Genomic DNA, 19,564 nt, shown 5'->3' on the forward strand with positions numbered 1-19,564 from the left:
AAACATGATTAAGATGATAATCACCTTTAAGAGAGATCAAATCAATGTGAGGTTCTCCACCGTGTACCATGGGATAAAGTTCACCAATCGACCCATGTATCTTAAATTCTTACTTGATTGTAAAAGTGCCCAGAGGTCCTTCACAAGATCTCCCCCCACCCTGTGTTGGAGGTGCAATAATGCAGTCAGTGTGATCCCCCTTGCTTACATTGTGGAGTTGCCCTAAGATCATTCATTACTTGAAAAATATCATTGAGTTGTCTGGGGCAATGATGGGAGTGGGGTGTCAGCTGGCCCTTGTTTTTGGCTCTAGGTATTCCCATGTACTCCTATTTTGTGTTCAAGAGATCACATCTTAAGCCAGTGGTTCCCAAACTTTTTTGAATCACGGCACCCTAGAGTATCAGCATTGTTTTTACGGCACCCCTAAGCCAAAAGTTTATTATTGAGAAATTCAGAAAACATGTAGTAAAGTGAAGTAAATTGTGCTTACCTGTCATCCTTAGGTTCAGTTATGTGGTGGTGGACAGGTTTGAGCTTCTTTTTGTCCATATATTTACATTTACATTGACCATAAATAATTTGATTTGGTGCTGGACCACCAACCTGAGGCACCCCTGCTAGTGTCCCAAGGCACCCCAGGGTGCCACGGCGCAGAGTTTGGGAACCACTGTCTTAAGCACTTGAGGAACACATTTAAGGGTTTTATGCCTCTTCATTGGAAATCGTCTGATGTTCCCTCAATTCCAGAATGGTTGCATCATCCTGATTTTTTTTATATGTCCATGGATGATATTACCCTCTCAACAGCAGATCCTGTTCTAAGTTCACTACTACCTGGTTTAATTGCTTCAAATGTAAAGAGTATCCCTCATATGCGTTACTATATATTAGGGATGTGCAGGCTCGGATAGGTTCAAGTTTGCACGCCGAGTTCGGATTTTTCCCTCCCAAAAAACGGAACTCAGAAAGAGGCTAAACGTCATCTTGCATGGACAAACATCATCATTCCTTTTTGTCCAGGAATGATGATGTTTGTCCATGCAAGATGACGTTTAGCCTCTTTCTGAGTTCCGTTTTTTCGGAGGGAAAAATCCGAACTCTGCGTGCAAACTCGAACCTATCCGAGCCTGTACATCCCTAATAAATAAATAAATAAATATATATATATATATATATATATATATATATATATATCTGTCAAACTGAATGCTTCCTGTGACTTGGGAGATCAGTGGGAACTATTTGGCTACCACAGAAGTTTCATTGCTTCCTCCCTGCTAATCATACTGTTTCTCTACTGTATTAGGTAATGTGCCGATAAGCGATTTGACCAGCGAGGATGTAGCAAAGAGGTAAAGTAATTAAATTAGGTGCAATTTTATATACACCCGCAGAAATTCCCACTTTCTCACTAACACAACTTTCTGACACATCCTGAGTAAAATGCAAAATGTCAGAAGTATCACGAAGCTGCAGCTATTGCAATACATGCAATAACATATCTGAGTATCACAAACCTGAGACGCTACCCTATTTTTTCTCATTAGAGTGAATATTAACAGCTGTACCTATCTGAAACTACTAATGTCTCTGAAAGCTGCATCTTGCTGCCTGAGCCATTAAATAACATTCTATATGTCGTAAACCCACAGGAGAGCTGCCTTGGAAAGGGCTGTTAGACGGAAGATCGAAACTGAGAAACGGGCTCACCAAATTGTCGAACGTCTCCTTGAAAACAATATCGCAGAGGATTTCCTTGTGGACTGCGTAAGATAAATATTTAGGGGATAAAATTGTACAGTAAACAAATGGGGTGCAGCTTACTTCCTCACAGAAAAAAGATTATACACCATAATCTGTAAACATAGAAACAAAAAAATATCTGTGAGACTGATAGCGCTCCCACTTGACAGATGTATAGTGTGTTGTACCACACAATATATACCGCCTTGGAATCACACAATGGGTATCTTAATAAAAAGGTGTATTTATTAAATGGACATCAAATATAAAAATGGAATAAAAAGCAAATACATATAATGTGCAAAAATTTTACTACTGGTGACTATAGGAGACTAACATCAAAATATATATATATATATTACTTGATGTAAATGTAATGATGCTGTTTCTATCTTCCCACAGGCTAAATTCATTTCTCCATCTCACTATAAAGATATAGTGGAGGAAAGATCTATTATCAAGCTATGTGGCTATCCCACATGTAACAACAGTCTTGGAAATGTAAGTATTATATCTTGCTGATTACTGACCATGAATCAGTACAATAACCAGTGTAACATAATGTGTATATTTTATATAAAATGAGAGCATACAAGTATCAGTATAGGAAAGGTTGTGTTAACCCTTAGCAGCCAACCATATTCTTTATATAATTTTGTAGCACTACTTATAAAGAGAAAACGAATGTCTTACAGAATATGGTCATAACCAGCTCCTCTGTCAGATAGGTCTCTCCCGTTGTGTCTCCCCTATACCCCTGTAACAGTCTAAGAAATCATCTGTTTCTTTGTTACTAAGTGTCATGACCTATAACAGTCTGGGCTGACCTTTTATACTCCATCTATGGATAGTAGCTGCAGTTGTTACCATATGTCCCATAAGAACAATGATTGCAGATCTCTGAACTGTCCAAAAAACACTTTATGTGGAGTAACTTCACCTGTATTATAGAAAGTGGACAAAAACAGTATACATCAGACGGTATTTTCTAGCAGCAATATGTGATGAGTTAATATTGGCCTCCTTTCATTTTAAATGTGATTTCTTTATTTCCCAATAGTAAGGTACTTGCTCTAGAACCACTGTAGCCTCTCAGTTTTGTCCTATACATTTTGTACATAGTGTATTGATGAATCAGCTATAGACTTCCTGCAAGAACACAATATAATTCAGGGGGGGTGTAATAAATTAAATTTTGTGATCGACAGCCCAGTCAGAAACAATATAAATGCAGTTCTTTGAGTGTATTTACCTGAGCTCACTGACAGAAGCACTCTGATCAAAACATCTGGCATGGGTGTGGCACCAAATGTCGACATGGATGTTATGTCGGCATGCCAAATGTCGACCTTGAACAATAATGTGTCTGTCTTGGGTATTGCTATTTTTAGCATCTTTTGTATGCACAATGAAGCCACAGGTCCCATTGTGCTCCTGGTGCGTCTGCTCCTGTCATATGCTTGGGGAGGGAGAAGCACTTGTTACCTATGCTAGGTCTGGTCGCATTGCGTACCTGCAGTCATCTCGGAATATGTAGCAGAATGAAAGCTTTGTTAAAGGAGTATAGAGGTGAGTAAAAGCTGCCCCCTGTTGTTGAAGCATCTAATCAGCTAGTCATGTAAGATCTGTATGGCTTTATGTAAGGGTGGTATGTCCAGTTATTATATTTAAATCCGATAATCTCAAACTATGATATAACATAAAATTTTCTTTTTTCCAATAGGTCCCACAGCAAAAGTATAAAATTTCCACTAAAACAAACAAGGTGTATGACATCACGGAAAGAAAGGTGAGTTCCACACATTGGCCTATAGTTATGTTTTATATACAGAGCACACCGTATACATTAATGCATCCCAAAGTCAATGCTGGATGTGTCAGGGGTGCCAGGGACAAATCTCTAAAATATAATGAATTGATACAATGGAGATGATCTAGTAGCTATACTGTCACAAATTAGGTGTAATCTTTGGTTTACAATCATACACACAAGAAATTATATGTGTTATAGGCTCTATGTCTAACATTGGTGTGTCACAGATACTGACTAACCTGTGTGAGCAGGCATGTTACATCTAACATGGTATAGGGCCTGATTCAGCACGGATCCCAACTGTGATCACAGCTGCGTAATCGCACGCAATAAATCTGTGATCACAGCTGCGTAATTGAACGCAATGCATCTGCGATCACAGCTGCGTAATTGCACGCAATGCATCTGCGAAAATATTCTAATGCAGAGGTTCCCAAACATTCATTGTGCGTGGCACCCTTATTATTTCAGAATTTTTTTCGACACACACACACACACACCAGTAAACCCTCCCCCCCCCTCCCCGCCCCGCCACTGTCGTTCAGGCTGGGTCACGCATACATACAGGCAGGGTCATGCAGTTGTATGCAGAGTCACAAGACATAAAATATATATATCAGGGTCCCGCAGGCAGACTGCAGTACCTCGATCACCTTCCCGTCCTCTCTGCTGGGGTCAGAAGAGCATGTGCTGGGCTCCACACGCTCCTCTGACCCTGAGTGTCACCAGCATAGAGCAGCAGGAAGGAAGATCTGGAGCTGCCTGCTGCTCTCTGTCCCAGCCGACACCTGACCCTTTCCTAATGCGGTTCTCTCAAAATCGGGAGAACGCATTGCTACAGAGACTGGCTATGGAACTCATTGTTCTCCCTATAGCCTGAAAAAAAAAATATTATTTAACGCCCGGCGGTAGATGGGTTTGCGTGGCACCCCTGTAAGTGCGTTGCGGCAACCTGGTGTCCAGCCGCCCACCATTGCGACCGTCGACCACCGATGGTCGCAATGGTGATCCCACCACTGCAATCTCCGTCGCAGTGCTGGGATCGCATATGCAGCAGAGTGTGTCATACACGTCCTGCTGCATTTGCATTATTGCAAGGATCCCAATTGTGTGCATTTCTTTCCGAATCAGGGCTTCAGTCATACACATATAAAAGTGTCACATATCAAACTAATCGGCACAGTCTCCTGGTGCATGTAGTCGCTTCGCATTGTGACTTAAAAAAAGATGCCCGATGGTAGCAGAGTTGCATGGGACCTGCCGGCTTACTCACACCAGGCATATCGCGCTGCATGGCGTGTTGCGGTTAGATGAGAGAGGACACCTCTGTATTGAAGTTTGTTTCCTGACGTTATGCTCAGAGATTGGTGCATGCAGAATCTTAGCAGCTTAATGTCAACAGTGACAGGTGATGAGTGCTCCACATTTACTTCAGTGTATCAGCATAGAGTGATCTGAGTGCTATGGGCCTGATTCAGACCCGTTCGCTCTGACAGAGTTCTCGCTCTGAATCAGGGCCGGGTTCTTTTTTTTTGTTTGTTTTAGAACGGCCTCCTGGCCGCTCACATAGCTGTGGGTGACCACCCACAGCTACAGCGAGCAGCCATACTGATGGTCGCGATAGTCAAGACCATCGCGACCATCGGGCTTGCGACGAGACCCTTGTGGTATGGTCTCGTGGAGCGCAAGCCCCAGAGAGATTTCGGCTCTTAACAGAGCTGGAATCTCTACACTGACATCGCTCGTGATGTCAGTAGGGCCGTCCCCAAACGACAGGCGTTCTAATGGGAACGCCTCCGTTTGGGCAGCCAACCCCCCCCCCGGCCCGCCCACCAAAGGGGGCGAGCTGTCACTCAACATCGACAGCTCGCCCCCTTTGTTGCGAGACCCGGAGCGACGGAGTGCACGTTGCTAGCCGGGTCTCGCGCATGCGCACGACGGAGCCGGCACCGTCGTGCGAAAGCGCTGTGGGCCACCATCGACCCGGTTGCGAGCGCTCAGCGCTTGTGACCAGGTCTGAATCGGGCCCTATGACTGTTGGTGCTAAACTAGCTTTTAAAGTGCCTCTCTGACACCATCCCAGTAGTTTGTCAGAGCATTGTTTGTTGTACAGTGACACAAATATAAAACATCACTACTGCATTGATAGGTTTAGCAGAGCTTGTTTATGAAATAAGGGTGTCTAGTCATTTACCGCACACATAAAAATGAAATAAGGAATGTAGTAATACTGATGTGAGCGATGGATATTCTGTGTACAGCGCTGTGTAATATGTTGACGCTGTATAAATAAAGGATTATAATACTTGTAAAAATAAAACTTCATCTTCTGTGTTTCAGTGTTTCTGTAGCAATGTTTGTTATCGAGCATCAAAGTATTATGAAGCGCAGATTCCAGTAACCCCAGTGTGGACACGAGAGGAAGAAAGGTAATTGTCTCAGGGATGGCGTCTCTTCCAAATCATTCAAACAGTGCTAAGAGCTACAGTCATGTACAGTATTGGGGTATTGTGTGCTGGGGTACACTGAGAAAACGCCACTGCTTTCTTTCAGTGTGTTGGTTTTGAAATGCTACTGGAGGCATTGAAATAGTTATAAATCAGGTTTTTTCATGTGGGAACTAGAAATATAGGGATCTATTTACTAAGCAGTGTTAGGAAAAGTGATAAGGTACCAGCCAATCCGCTCCTAATAGGCATCTCACAGGCTGTGTTTGAAAAATGACAGTTGGGAGCTGATTGGCTGGCACCTCATCACTTTTCACTTCTCCTAACACTGCTTAGTAAATACACCCCATAATGTTCAGAGCTTCAATGCTTTTATCCATTATTCAAATGCATTTTTTATTTGATGATAATCCACAATTTCAGCCAACACATTGGGCCTGATTGAGTATGGATCGCAAGGCTGCATTCGCACGCTCCCGGCCGCTGCGAAAATATGCAAATGAATGCAATTGCACTGCCACGCCCAGCACTACATAATGCCGTCCCCTTACCTTTACTTACATCCACAATACTACGCAAGACAGTGGTAACATCGAGAACCATCAGACCCATACGCACAATAGTGGTTGACCTGACCTCACTCAGAAATTGCTAAACTTCCTGTCTGTACCTAGTACTCAGGCTGCACTTGCCATCGCAGCTACTTAATTATACACGTCCCTATAATGGCGTCCAAGCGCACAGGCACGTCTGCGTTTCTCTGACCACCCCCTGCACCACCCACAGATGGCACTTCCTGTCAATCACCTTGAGGGGACTGCGTGCTCATTGCGATCGCTTCCCGATCGTAGCGGCTGTTTCGCACACACGCACTGGGATGCATGCGCAGAACGCAAATATCGGCCGGGGGCGTGCGAATTCGCAGTTGCGTTCCTTGCTGAATCAGGCTCATTGTCCATTTGAATTTTCCACATGAGTCTCAATGTCCCACATGTTGTACAAGGGTCTAAAATAACTTTAAAATTACCTATCACTTACATACAGTACATATAGGTTTGAATCAACATTAAGCCTATCAGTTCATTCAATGGTGATGGTGGTAATCGGGTCCCAGCCATTTATCCTAAATTTCACAGTCATCATCACTAACTGAATTACCTACAAAATGTTCATTTAATCATCCTGAATTCAAAATAATACTGAGGTTTCTATAAGTTGAAGCTTTTGGTAACGCTGCAGGAGAGATATTTATCATCCCATTTATTTAATAAAACTAAACGTTGGCAGGGAGTGGGGTCCCAGAGTCAAAATGTATTTAGCCTCTTTCGCCTGTCACCCCTTCATAGAATATACACAAACAAATAACTTTTTTTTTTTTTTTACTGTTTATTTCAGGTCTCACAAACCTCCCCCACCTTTGCCGTGTCTAACCCACTCCCACTTCAGCTCTATTTTTATACCTCCCACTGCACACATCACATCTCATAGTTTTAACATCCCCTCCATCATGAAGAAACCTACATTTTCCTGCTGCACTCGCTCTGCAGGTCCTGCTTCTGCCCCGTAACATTGACAGGCTCCCATAAATTGTGCAGGGGGCTAGGACGAAATAGCTGATTCACTGCAGGTTGTGTCAGTAATGAGACATCCCTGCATCCCATGTCCCATCCCATGACTGACCAATATGTTATAGCTTAATTTCCCCCACGGTATTCAGCCGATGGTCACCAGTTCGGTCCACCCATGCAATTCAAAATATTAACGTTGGGCAGGCGGAACTAATCATCAGGTGATGCTAGCAGCTGCACCAGTGGACGTTCTGAAACTAGGGGAGTAATAAAGACAGTGAATAGTTCGGGCTTGTACACACTTGCATTAAAAACAATGCTTGTTAAACTGTCATTTCTATTATTTGTTCTTCTGTATCCAGCATTGCAGCACATTCATTAATGTATCTCTAAGCTTCCCTGCAGCATATTGTACTTATATGTACTTTCTTATATTCCGCTCCGGACTACCAGCATCATAATGCCTATATCAGGCTTAGAGTTTGCATTGTGTGTTACAAGGCGTTACACTGTTTATTTCATGTTCTCTCACATTTGCCATCAGTGTTATATGCATACATTTTATTTCTGCTTTCCTTTGCAGTTCTCCGGTCATTACGCTATTAAAGGAGGGGAAATGGTATGTTTATTTACATGTTGTTTATAGCAAAGCTTATACCACTAGTTTCACGTTGTTCTATTTTTACTTTATACATCTAGCACTGAAAATGTGGGGTGTGTAAATTACTTTGTTAAACTAATGAAGTAACTATTAAGGCAGCATCAATAATCACACATGTAATATATTTAAACATATTGTTTCCTTTTTTTGTGACATTTACTGTACTATCTGCAAACTTCCGTTTTTGAAATGGGTAAAAATGTAAATATAATTAAATATAATGTTCTCATTAGGGGGAAAGAAAAATCTCATACTGTATATCCACTGATTGTCTGAACCTGTTACGATAAGCTATAGCAACTGACACCTGTAGTTTATTAAAATTAGACTAAATATAAAAGCTTTATTATAAAAAGAAAACAATGCACAATTTACTGTATTATGTATATTTATCAATGCATAGCATATTAAAATGTATCCTATTGATTTCTGTTAATGTGAGAATTTTTATACATGTATTGTTGGTTATTGGGAATGGTCTGCATATTTCTGCACATCTCTTATCTATTATTTTTTTTTAAATATATCAACATGGGCTACTGTAAATCATACTGATGTGATGACCATGGCTCCTAGTGCAGAGAAAGCTTAAAATTTATATCTATCTATAAGTGAGAAAGTGTGTGTGTGTTTGTCCCTTATGCACGGTCAGGGTTTTGTACCCAGCTCCACCAAATTTGGCACGGTGGTGTAGTTTTAACAGGATTAGGTTTTTGGCTCTATTTGAAGTTCGTCAGGCCCATGGTGGACTGCATGGTGCCCCCCAAGTGCAGGCCGTGGAGTCTCTGATTTTAAAGTTTCTGTTAAATCAAGTTCGCTCAGGATGTATTCCAGTGCCTAAAACTGCACTGATCTGAAGGCACAGGCTGATATGTACCAGTGGGGAGGGAGGAGGAGAGGGGGTGGTGCGGCAGGCAGCGCTCCAACTGAAGAGCAGTGAGTCGGAAGATCAACTGTCACACTGCACCTGCACTGAGAGTTACTAGTTTCCTCCAAGCACATTTTCATATGCCATGGTATCCAATGTTGGTCTGCAGAGATTTCTGCTCAGCATTGATTTCTGTTCTGCACTGCCTTGTGTTCTGTAGCGATTTCTGAAACGGCAGTGATTTGGGAAGCTATACTGATTTCTGTCCTGTAAGTCATTCTGCTCCTGATATACCCCATTCCAAACAGATTACACCTGCCTGCACTGTTATTTGCTCCTAAATTGCATTGTTTTCCAGGTGTGAATCACTTCAGTGTTCCTTGTCAAGGCTTTCCCCCTTTCTCGTACCACATTCAAACTAAGGGCCTGATTCAGCAAGGAATGCAGTTGCTTTTACGCATGCAATTATCTCATATGCATTACAGTGCTATGCATTACAGTGCGCCAACTAGTCAATGTGGTCGGGACTGTGATCGCAGTGACTCCCCCTGACAGCCCCTCCCCCAGCCCAGAGCTGCTCCTCCCCTCACCCTCCTCCTTTTATGAGATGCTCAGCAGCCATTAATCAGGGCTTGTCTGATATTACAGGTCTCAGCAATTTTTGGGTCCAGTCTCCCTGCATACCTCTCTCTGGGGCCAGGCTATACAGCGCACAAATCCCACCAGCCCTGGGAGGCTTGAGTAGTTGATTTAGTGCCCATTATAAGTGTATTTATCTGCATTGTATGTGACTTGTGCTAGCTCTGCTGTGGTGATATACGGTCTTTAAAACTGTCAGTTATATCTATCCCTGCTGCTCTTTTTTTTTTTTTTTTTAACCCTCAACTACTAGGTGTGTAGGGGTTCAATATTACTTCACATTTACTTGTATTTGTGAAGGGTGTCACACTGCATTACTAGCCATACACAGATTGTGTGCTGCTGGCTGGTTATTACTATGGCCCTCATTCAGAGCCACTCGCTAGCGGCAGTACGCTCGTTCCGAGCGATGTTCGCACATCTGCGCATGCGTACGGTTTTTAGTACGCATGCGCGAACCAGTCAGTGCGGCCGAAATTCGTTGGTACGCAATATAGCGAGGGCCTGCTATTTTGAGTGACAGAATGAGGCGTATGTGAGTGGTAACAGGGGAAGGTGCTTGAAAACGGGGAGTGGAGATCCGAACGCAGGCGTGCTTAAAGGTCAAAACGGGCGTTTTAAGGGAGTGCATAATTAATACAGCAGCGTCATTGACCACGTCACTTGGTTCTTTTTAATTCAGAACTGCTCGCAAAATAGCGGTTGAAAACACCAACCACAAGAATAGCGAGCAGTTCATACGCTGTACGATGTACTCGATTAATCTAATAAATAGCGGACATGACGTATGGTGCGTGCGGCCAGGGGGCGTTTTTATCAAATAAACGAGCGTATGTTTTGCTCGCTCGTTCAGACTTAGAGGTGGGAACAGACTGCAATTTGCGAACGGATCATTTGAATAGCCACCCCTTGTTTTTGAACGAACGACTACAAATAGCGAACGGCTCTGAATCAGGCCCTATGTCTTCTAAGGGAAAACAGCCTGAAGCCCCTGTGCTGGTTACTTGCAGATCCTGTTCAGCGGGCTTGTCCCCTCAGGATTTCGTGCAGGATGGTCTGTGTGTTATTTGTTATGTACCACCTCCCCAGTCCACTGTACCTGCCCTTGTCCAGGAGCCACCTTGGGTTTCTCCTTATCCCAGGTTATGACGCAGCTAGTGGACCACTTATCAGCCCCATGCTGCCTCCCACCATGCGGTACCCACAGCTATTAGAACCTACTATATCTGTACCCACTGTGCATCCTCCCTGGATAAATGTTTATGCCCACTCCGTTCAGAATTTGGCTCAAATGTCTGCCGCCTATCAGCAAAGGTTACAGGCGGACAAGCCGTTAGCCACCAAGGCACATAGGTGGACTGAATCATCCTCTCGGTCCACCCAGCTTTCGGATGCTGTCGTTTCATCTGAGGAGGCAGATGACACATAAGGTTCTGTCTCTCCGAGTCGCACTCGGACAAGGAGTACCGTCATTCAACAGTGAATGTCCCTTCTTTAGTGAGGGCAGTTAAATCAATCCTGAATATAGGAGGATGAACCAACCCATAAGCCTAAAACCCCAATATTTAAACGTCAAAAGGTGGTTAAGGCTGAATTCTTTCAATCAGAACAGCTAATGGTTCCAGGTCCCAAAAAGACTAGCATATTTTTACCCTCTCCCTACTAAGGAGTGCACTAAGTGGGAAGTCCCTCCTACTGTTGATTTGCATGTGGCATGCTTAGTCAGAAGCTCTACACTGCCTTTACCATCTACATCCTCCCTTAAGGATGCCACGGATAGAAAACTAGAAATTTGTCTCAAGTCTGTCTACTTGCTTTCTGGTGCTATCACTAGGCCGGCTATGGCTGTGGCCCGGGTGGCTATCGAAGGATGGGCAGAGACACTGGATGAGAGCCTGCCATCAGACGCTGCCAGGGTACAACTGGCCTACATCTCCCATATTCAGGAAGCGGCCTCATATTTGAGAGAAGCTGCGTTGCATACTGGACTCCTTGCCTCTAAGACATCTGCGACCTCTGTAGTCGCCCGCTGGGTCCTTTGGCTAGGGTCTTGAAAGGCGGACGCGGGATCCAAGAAGGCACTTGAATCCTTACCCTTCTTGGGAGACAGGCTGTTCAGCGCAGAGTTGGACAAGATTGTGGCTAGCGTGATCGCCTCAAAATGTTCCTTTCTGCCATCAGCAGGTGCCTGTAAGCCTAGACTTTCCTCTTCTCTGCCCTTTCGCCCCAGGGTAAGGGAAGAGGACAGCCCTTTCCCAGGCAGTTTAGTTCTCACAAGATCACCAAGCGGCGATCCGAGCAGTCTTGGTCGGCCAGGCTTCCAGCGTCCAAGTCTGATGACAAGCCCTCAACCTGATGGGGCGGACCTCCTCCTGGATGATCCCAGGGTGAGAGGCCAACTTCTTCAGTTTTCCGACTCTTGGCGTCAAACAGCAGACGCCGGGGTCCGAGAAGTGGTTTCTCAGGGGTACGCCCTCACCTTCCTGAGGCGTCCTCCCCAGCAATTTTTTTGTACAGGTCCCCGTATCAGACCCCCCCCCCCGTATCCAGGAGGCCATTCACTCCCTGCTGGGTTCAGGTGTGATAATATTGGTTCCTTCGGCTCAGGGAGAAACTGGTTTTATTCCACTCTCTTTTTGATTCTGAAGCCGAATGGGTCTCATCGGCCTATTGTGAATCTCAAACCCCCCAACAAATTTATCCAAGTGCCCAAGTTCCACATGGAAACTCTATGATCAATTTTCCTGGCATAGGAGCATGGGGATTTCATGGTATCTCTGGACATTCAGGATGTATACCTGCATGTACCTATTACTCCAACCCACCAGCGTTTCCTACGGTTTGCTGTTCTGCAGCAACATTACCAGTTTCGTGCACTGCTCTTTGATCTGTCAACAGCCCCCTCGGGTCTTTACCAAAATAATGGCAGTTATGGCGGCCCACCTCAGGCGCCAGGGGGTCAGAATCCTGCCATACCTAGACGGCCTCCTTAATCTTGGCACACTCACCGTTTGTGTTACAACGCCATCTCCAACTGCCTGTGAACTGCCTGCAAACACACGGCTGGATCATCAATTGGAAAAAGTCCTCCCCATCTCCAACACAGCGGATGCTACATCTGGGGGCATTCCGGGATTCTCAGATACAGAGGATCTTTCTGCAAACAGACAAAATTTTGGCACTACACTTGCGTGTGCGCAGCTTGCTCCACAATCGGAGGGTATCTATTCACTCAGCTATGCAGGTCTTGGTTTCCATGGTATCCACCTTCGATATGGTGGAATACACTCAGTTCCACTCCAGGCCCCTTCAACAACTGATTCTCTCCCGGTGGAACAGGCAGTATCATCTGATACAGTCCCAGATTATCCTCCTCTCCCAGAGGTTTGGCTTTCCCTCTCATGGTGGGTACAGACCTCCCATCTGGACAAGGGTCGCCCCTTCTAGATTCCTAATTGGGAGCTTCTCACTACAGATGCCAGTCTTCGCGGATGGGGTGCGGTAACCTGTAATCATACCTTTCAGGAACAGTGGACAACCCAGTGAAGTCGTCTGCCCATAAACATTCTGGAACTTCGAGCAGTGTACAGAGCACTCACTCAGGCGCAGGATCTCCTTCAGGGCAGACCGGTCCAAATCCAATCCGACAACACGACTGCGGTAGCCTACCTCAACCGTCAGTTAGGCACGCGAAGTCGGGCAGTCTTGCTCGAGGTGGCAAACACTCTGGTCTGGGCCGAAGGTCATCTCCCGGTAATATCAGCAGTGTTCATTCCCAGGGTCCTCAACTGGGAAGCGGACTTCCTAAGCCGTCAGGACATACACGCCGGAGAATGGGCTCTCCACCCAGATATCTTTCATAGATACGCCCCAAACAATATTTTGCTGGGTGTTTAAGTTCTGCTTGGCTGAGATTCACAGCAAACTACAGGGGTCTTTTGTCCGATAAGCAGTAAACTAGGATTATTACTTTGGGTATTAACCTGGTGATATATGTTGGTCTTATAACATTGTTACTGCACTATTTCTTAGGAATTTAGGCAGTAACACACATCGTTTTGTACTGAAGATTCTGTGTTTGCATTTAAACAGATTAGGTGATTTATAGTCTTATTAAGCCTCCTCTCCTTTTTGCTGTCATTTCAGTAGCAGGGCTTTTTAGTCTGAGTAAAGAAAAACAAACAAAAAAAAAAACCCTTTATTTGGTTCTTTTCTATGAAAACAGTGCTACACTCTTTCCAGAGGAGTTTAGGTAGCTATCTCTATTGGTTAGAATTGTCTTTTTCGCTCAATATGGAGAAGCCAGACAAGGGTTTCAAAAAACAGGGATCAGTCCCTTTTTATACTTGTATAAAATGTGATAAACTAGCAATAGCTTGTACGGAATCAGGGTCATTGTGCTGGTTGTTCACAAGGAGACTCGTTACAGGGAAATATGGCTGAACAGTTGGTGATGCCTGATTGGGCCAGGTAGAATAGGAGAATTAGGTAACTCTCAGTCAAATTATGTAGTACCCTGTGCTCAAATTCCTAGTTTGTCTGATCTCTCGGTAGAGCCCAAATGGGTCCAGGATATGGGACGACACCTCGCTGAGATTGCAACGTCCCTAAATAAAATGGTAACGTCAGCAGGGGACATAGCCATTAAGAGACGTTCAGGTCAGTCTTCAGTTGATTTTCTTGGAGAAGAGGCTTCAGCTACTTCTTCCCAGGAAGAATGGGAATGGGATTATTACTGGGAAGATTCCTCAAACTGGGAGGTTGACTCCCATGCTTGTTCAAGTGTTTGTGTGCTGGTGGATACGGTGCAGGAGACCTTGAATCTACAAAAAAACAGTTATCCCAGTGACTAGTTCAGTTTCATTCTTTGAACGTAAAAAGAAACTTGTATCTGTTTTCCCAGAATTTTCACATTTTAAAAGAAGCCTGGTTAAAACCTGATTCCATATTCTGAAAATAATTTAAAATATCTTTATCCTTTTTCGGAAGAGGATACCAAGCTTTGGGAAATTCCACCTGTGGTGAATGCTTCTATTACTAGGTTGGTCGGGAATACTGTTCTCCCTACAACACAGGATAAGCAAACCATAGATTAGAAAAAGCAAAAGGCACTCCAGGCCCAAAGCCACAGTGTAAATCTATGGGTAACCACCACATCCCAAAATAAAGTTCATCAATGTAAATTAAAAAGGAGAAAAACACTGTGGCCCTGCCAATATGAAGATAGTTCTTGCTGGTTTCTTCTTTTTCAAGGATTTCTTTCTATCCCCGTCCAGTGTAGAAAACATTCTCTTACCATAGGTAAGGGTATAGCTGTATCATGTCTCAATATTCCAAGTGTTATCAATGTCTCCAAAAGAGATAAATGGGCAGATATATAGTGCAATGCGTAAGGATAAATCAACGTTTATTTATAATTAGTGTAATACTCATAGGTTCATAATAAAAACAAAAGTAATTTTGAGTTGTTTACACATAAAGTAACAGTGAAGTTCAGACAAGTGGTATAGCAATCCTAATAATCCTGGTATGCAATAAAGATGGAACCATATCGTCTGCAGCACCTAGCCAGATGGCACGAAGAGAGTATATTAGGAGGTATCCAGATTAATTCCCTCCTCCCTTCAGGCAGAAAACTGCTGGGGATGTCCACAGTAGGTCCAATAAATCCAATAGATAAAAGCAGATAAGTCCATAAAACTTCACCAACGCGTTTCCAGTTAAAGAACTTCCTCAGATGGTATGGACTTATCTGCTGCTGGTCTGCCATTTATGGGTCCTGTGACACGGACCCATAAATAGTAGACCACCAGCAGATAAATCCATATCACCTGTGACCCGGATGTTATTGACCTACTAACAAAGTGGGTTTTGGGTCTGTATCGGGCGCACATCTAATATAGTCCTAGATGTAAAAAAAAAGAATAAAAGAGAGTGGATATTTATATATGTTGGTTTAATGGTATAAAAATTGGTTGCGTTTTATTAAGTACACAATGTAAAAAGTAGAAATGTGACGGATAATGCAGATATATAAAAAATTAAAATGCAATCAAATCCAGGTATGTGAAAATAAAACACAAATAATAACTATGCATAAAGTCTCTTGAAAGAGTCTCTTTTAAAAGTCATATATTAGCAACAGCTGATTGCTCTTTCAGGAGTATACAGGGTGTAGTTCAGTTCCACAGTTTTGAAGCAACTCCGTATGGACAGAATTCGTGCATAACAAATTGTGTTTAAAAGTGTGGCCACATTGTGACAGGTGCGCGCACCTCCTATCTTTGTCCGTTCCTAGGTGCCTGTAGACTTGTCCTGGACTTGTGGGGTCTTGCACATGAGTGGACCTTCTCCTGATGGGGTAGGGTCAGTGCTGTGTCTTCCGTGGGGTCTCCCCGATCCCGGAGCCATATAGTGTGAACGCTTCAGGCTTGGACCTTTGGCGGTGTTAAAGTGACGCTGCGTCCTCCATGCGGGGTCCCTGAAATCCTATTCAGGGCTGCGTGCTGGAGGCACGGGCGGTATCGGCAGTAAGGACAGCTCCGTCCGGCAGAGCTTGTGCCCCCGGAGTACTTGATTGCCTCTGATGGAATAAATGATTTCCTTGTTGCAGGAGCAATTGTATCAGCTAATTTGCAGATATTTCTTCTTTGATTGGTAAATAGTGTTTCTAAAATAGTAACTTATGTTTGGATAGTATAAAAAATCTTTTACTTGATGTACTCAGTATGTTAATTATGTCACAACTTCCTATTTCTGATCACTTTGGTGAGAATAAAACTTAATACGTATGTTTTTAGAAGCTTAAAAATGACTGGAAAATTCCTTGGCTACTTAGTATAAAATAAATAAATTAAACTAATATTTGTTGAGGACCTCTGATAGGATAGAATCCAAATACTTTGGTGTTAAGCATTCTTATTCCTATTATCGTGGGAGAGTGTTTAAATATGTCTATATCCCATTTGAAATGGTATAATTGGAATATATTTAGTTAGTTGAGAAATTGGAATGAAAGAGGAGGTTTATTTCATTTAAACATATTTATTGTGGTGGATCTTCAGACCTAATCTCGTATTTTTCATTAATCGATTTATTCCTTGGTTTAATCTTCGTTTCAATGGACAGTATTTCTTCTACACTATCTTCTCATAAATTCCCCCATTTCTCTAAATATTACGCAGTTTAATAAATTTGAACTCAAGTGCCCAGAGGGTCTTACCAGGGGTAGAGACATGGCTTTTGCGTTGACATATGGGTAAGATAGAGAGAAGAACTTACTTACGGTACCTGTATTTCGTGGGAGGTCTCCCTTCCCACTACTCAGCAGGCCCAACTCTCCTTAGCTTCCAAGTTCGGATGGTATGCTTTGGGCGTTTCCAGGGTGGTAAGACTGTAACTTGCCTACACCTCAGCTCCAATGGTCTCATTTGGCCCCCTGCCTCATACCTCAGGAACCTCCGTTCAATTTGATAATTCAAAATTAATGTTGAGACCATGCGGTGTTAGAGTTTTTATTTCATAAATCTATCTGCTTTCCTCTCTTGACATGGCTTTAATATGATCCCCGCCTCTCCATGAATGTTTCACTTTAGATATAGCTTGAAATGAGAGTAGAGAAGAATCTATTATGGTGTAAATTAAAATGTTCAGACACGCTGTGTGTCCTTGATCCATTTTCAATATTCCTCTTATGTTCTCCGAGTCGTGTGCTTAATTTTCTTATAGTACGTCCAACGTACTGCAATCTGCAGGGACAGGATAGCAAATAAATGGTTCCTTTGGAATCGCAGCTTAATTTTTCTTTGATCCGGTGTTCCTTCTTAGTACTGTATGAGATGAAGCTCTGAATTGGAGTGGTGGTTTGTTGTTTCATGGTTTTACATGCTCTGCATCGGTTGCAATAGAAAAAAACCTGTCCCTTTGTCCCTTAGCCAGTTTTTGTTGTATTCTTGGGAATTCTTCTTTGGTGATGGATGACTTTTAACCAGTTTTTGTTTGATGTTACTTGCTCTCCTATAGACAAAGGTGGGCTTCTCCTTGAGTATCTGTTTCAGAAGATCATCTTTTAGTAGAATGTGCCAATTTCTTCCTATTATCCGTTCTAAATCCTTGTGTTGACTACTATACTGTGTAATAAATAGTGGTTGTTGCTGTTCCTGATTCTTTTTTTCTTTATATGATAAGTCTTTTCTTTCAGTCTTCCTTGCATCTCTCAGCGCTGTTTCAATAAGGGTTTTATCATAATTCTGTTCCAGAAAATTGTTCTTAAGAATAGTTGCTTGAGTTTCAAAATTATCAATATCTGAGCAATTCCTGCGGATTCTCTTGAATTGTCCCTTAGGTATGCTTTTTATCCAGTTTTGATGATGACTGCTGGTTGGTGGAATGAAATTATGGCAATCAACCTGTTTCGTGAAGGTTCTGGTATGGACTTTTTGGTTTTCTATAAATATTGTGAGGTCCAAAAAATCTATAGTTTGATTACTGAAGTTGGCAGTGAACTCAAGGTTTCTATCGTTTGTGTTGATATAGTGTGTAAAATCTTCTAGTTCTTCCGATGTGCCTTTCCAGATTAAAATGACATCATCTATATATCTTCTCCACAATAGAATTTTCTCTTTATAGGGATTGTTGTTCCAAATGGTTTGGGACTCCCAGTGACCCATAAACAGGTTTGCGTAACTGGGGGCGAATTTTGTCCCCATCGCTGTCCCGCGAACCTGTCTATGGTGGGAGCCCCCATACCAGAAGTATTTGTGTTGCAGTATAAAAAGTATTCCTTTAATCACAAATTCTATTTGTTTGACTGGTATTTTCTCACTTAATTTAAGTATCTCTTCCACTGCTTCGCAGCCTTTACTATGTTCTATACAGGTGTATAAGGCTTTGACATCAAAGGTTGCCAGTAAATAATTCTCTTCCCATTCCAGTTCATTCAAAATCTGTAAAATTTGTGTTGTATCCTTTTAGATGGCTTGGTTGTATTGATACTAGTGGTTGCAGGATCTGGTCAATGTATTCTGATAATTTTGTGGTTGAGTGAGGCGATTCCTGACACTATGGGATGTCCAGGAGGGGTTATTACGATCCTTATGGATTTTGGGGAGGAAGTAGAAGACTGGTATTTTTGGATGAGTTTGTGTAAGGTATTGGAATTCTTGTTTATTCAAAATATTCTCTCTTTTTCCTTCGAGTAGTAAAGCTTCAAATTCTTTTTTATATGCGAAGAATATAAAAAAGAATTTGAAGCTTTACTACTCGAAGGAAAAAGAGAGAATATTCTGAATCCATAAGGATCGTAATAACCCTCCTGGACGTCCCATAGTGTCAGGATTCGCCTCACTCACCACAAAATTATCAGAATACATTGACCAGATCCTGCAACCACTAGTATCAATACAACCAAGCCATCTAAAGGATACAACACAAATTTTACAGATTTTGAATGAACTGGAATGGGAAGAGAATTATTTACTGGCAACCTTTGATGTCAAAGCCTTATACACCTGTAAAGAACATAATAAAGGCTGCGAAGCAGTGGAAGAGATACTTAAATTAAGTGAGAAAATACCAGTCAAACAAATAGAATTTGTGATTAAAGGAATACTTTTTATACTGCAACACAAATACTTCTGGTATGGGGGCTCCCACCATAGACAGGTTCGCGGGACAGCGATGGGGACAAAATTCGCCCCCAGTTACGTGAACCTGTTTATGGGTCACTGGGAGTCCCAAACCATTTGGAACAACAATCCCTATAAAGAGAAAATTCTATTGTGGAGAAGATATATAGATGATGTCATTTTAATCTGGAAAGGC

General features: G+C 42.8%; 1 protein-coding gene across 1 annotated transcript in view; it reads left to right on the top strand.

Annotated features, from left to right (window-relative positions):
- The window catches only part of RPAP2 (RNA polymerase II associated protein 2), a 93,009-nt gene that overhangs the window by 890 nt on the left and 72,555 nt on the right, over window positions 1-19,564 (top strand). Inside the window, exons 2-7 of the mRNA XM_088444877.1 lie at window positions 1,310-1,355; window positions 1,656-1,770; window positions 2,149-2,247; window positions 3,470-3,535; window positions 5,900-5,988; window positions 8,158-8,193. Of these exons, the coding sequence (XP_088301003.1) occupies window positions 1,310-1,355; window positions 1,656-1,770; window positions 2,149-2,247; window positions 3,470-3,535; window positions 5,900-5,988; window positions 8,158-8,193 (451 nt within the window). The remainder of the gene's footprint in view (window positions 1-1,309; window positions 1,356-1,655; window positions 1,771-2,148; window positions 2,248-3,469; window positions 3,536-5,899; window positions 5,989-8,157; window positions 8,194-19,564) is intronic.

Source organism: Taudactylus pleione, unplaced genomic scaffold, assembly GCF_031769625.1.
Source record: "Taudactylus pleione unplaced genomic scaffold, aTauple2 ptg000373l, whole genome shotgun sequence".
Classification (NCBI taxonomy): domain Eukaryota; kingdom Metazoa; phylum Chordata; class Amphibia; order Anura; family Myobatrachidae; genus Taudactylus; species Taudactylus pleione.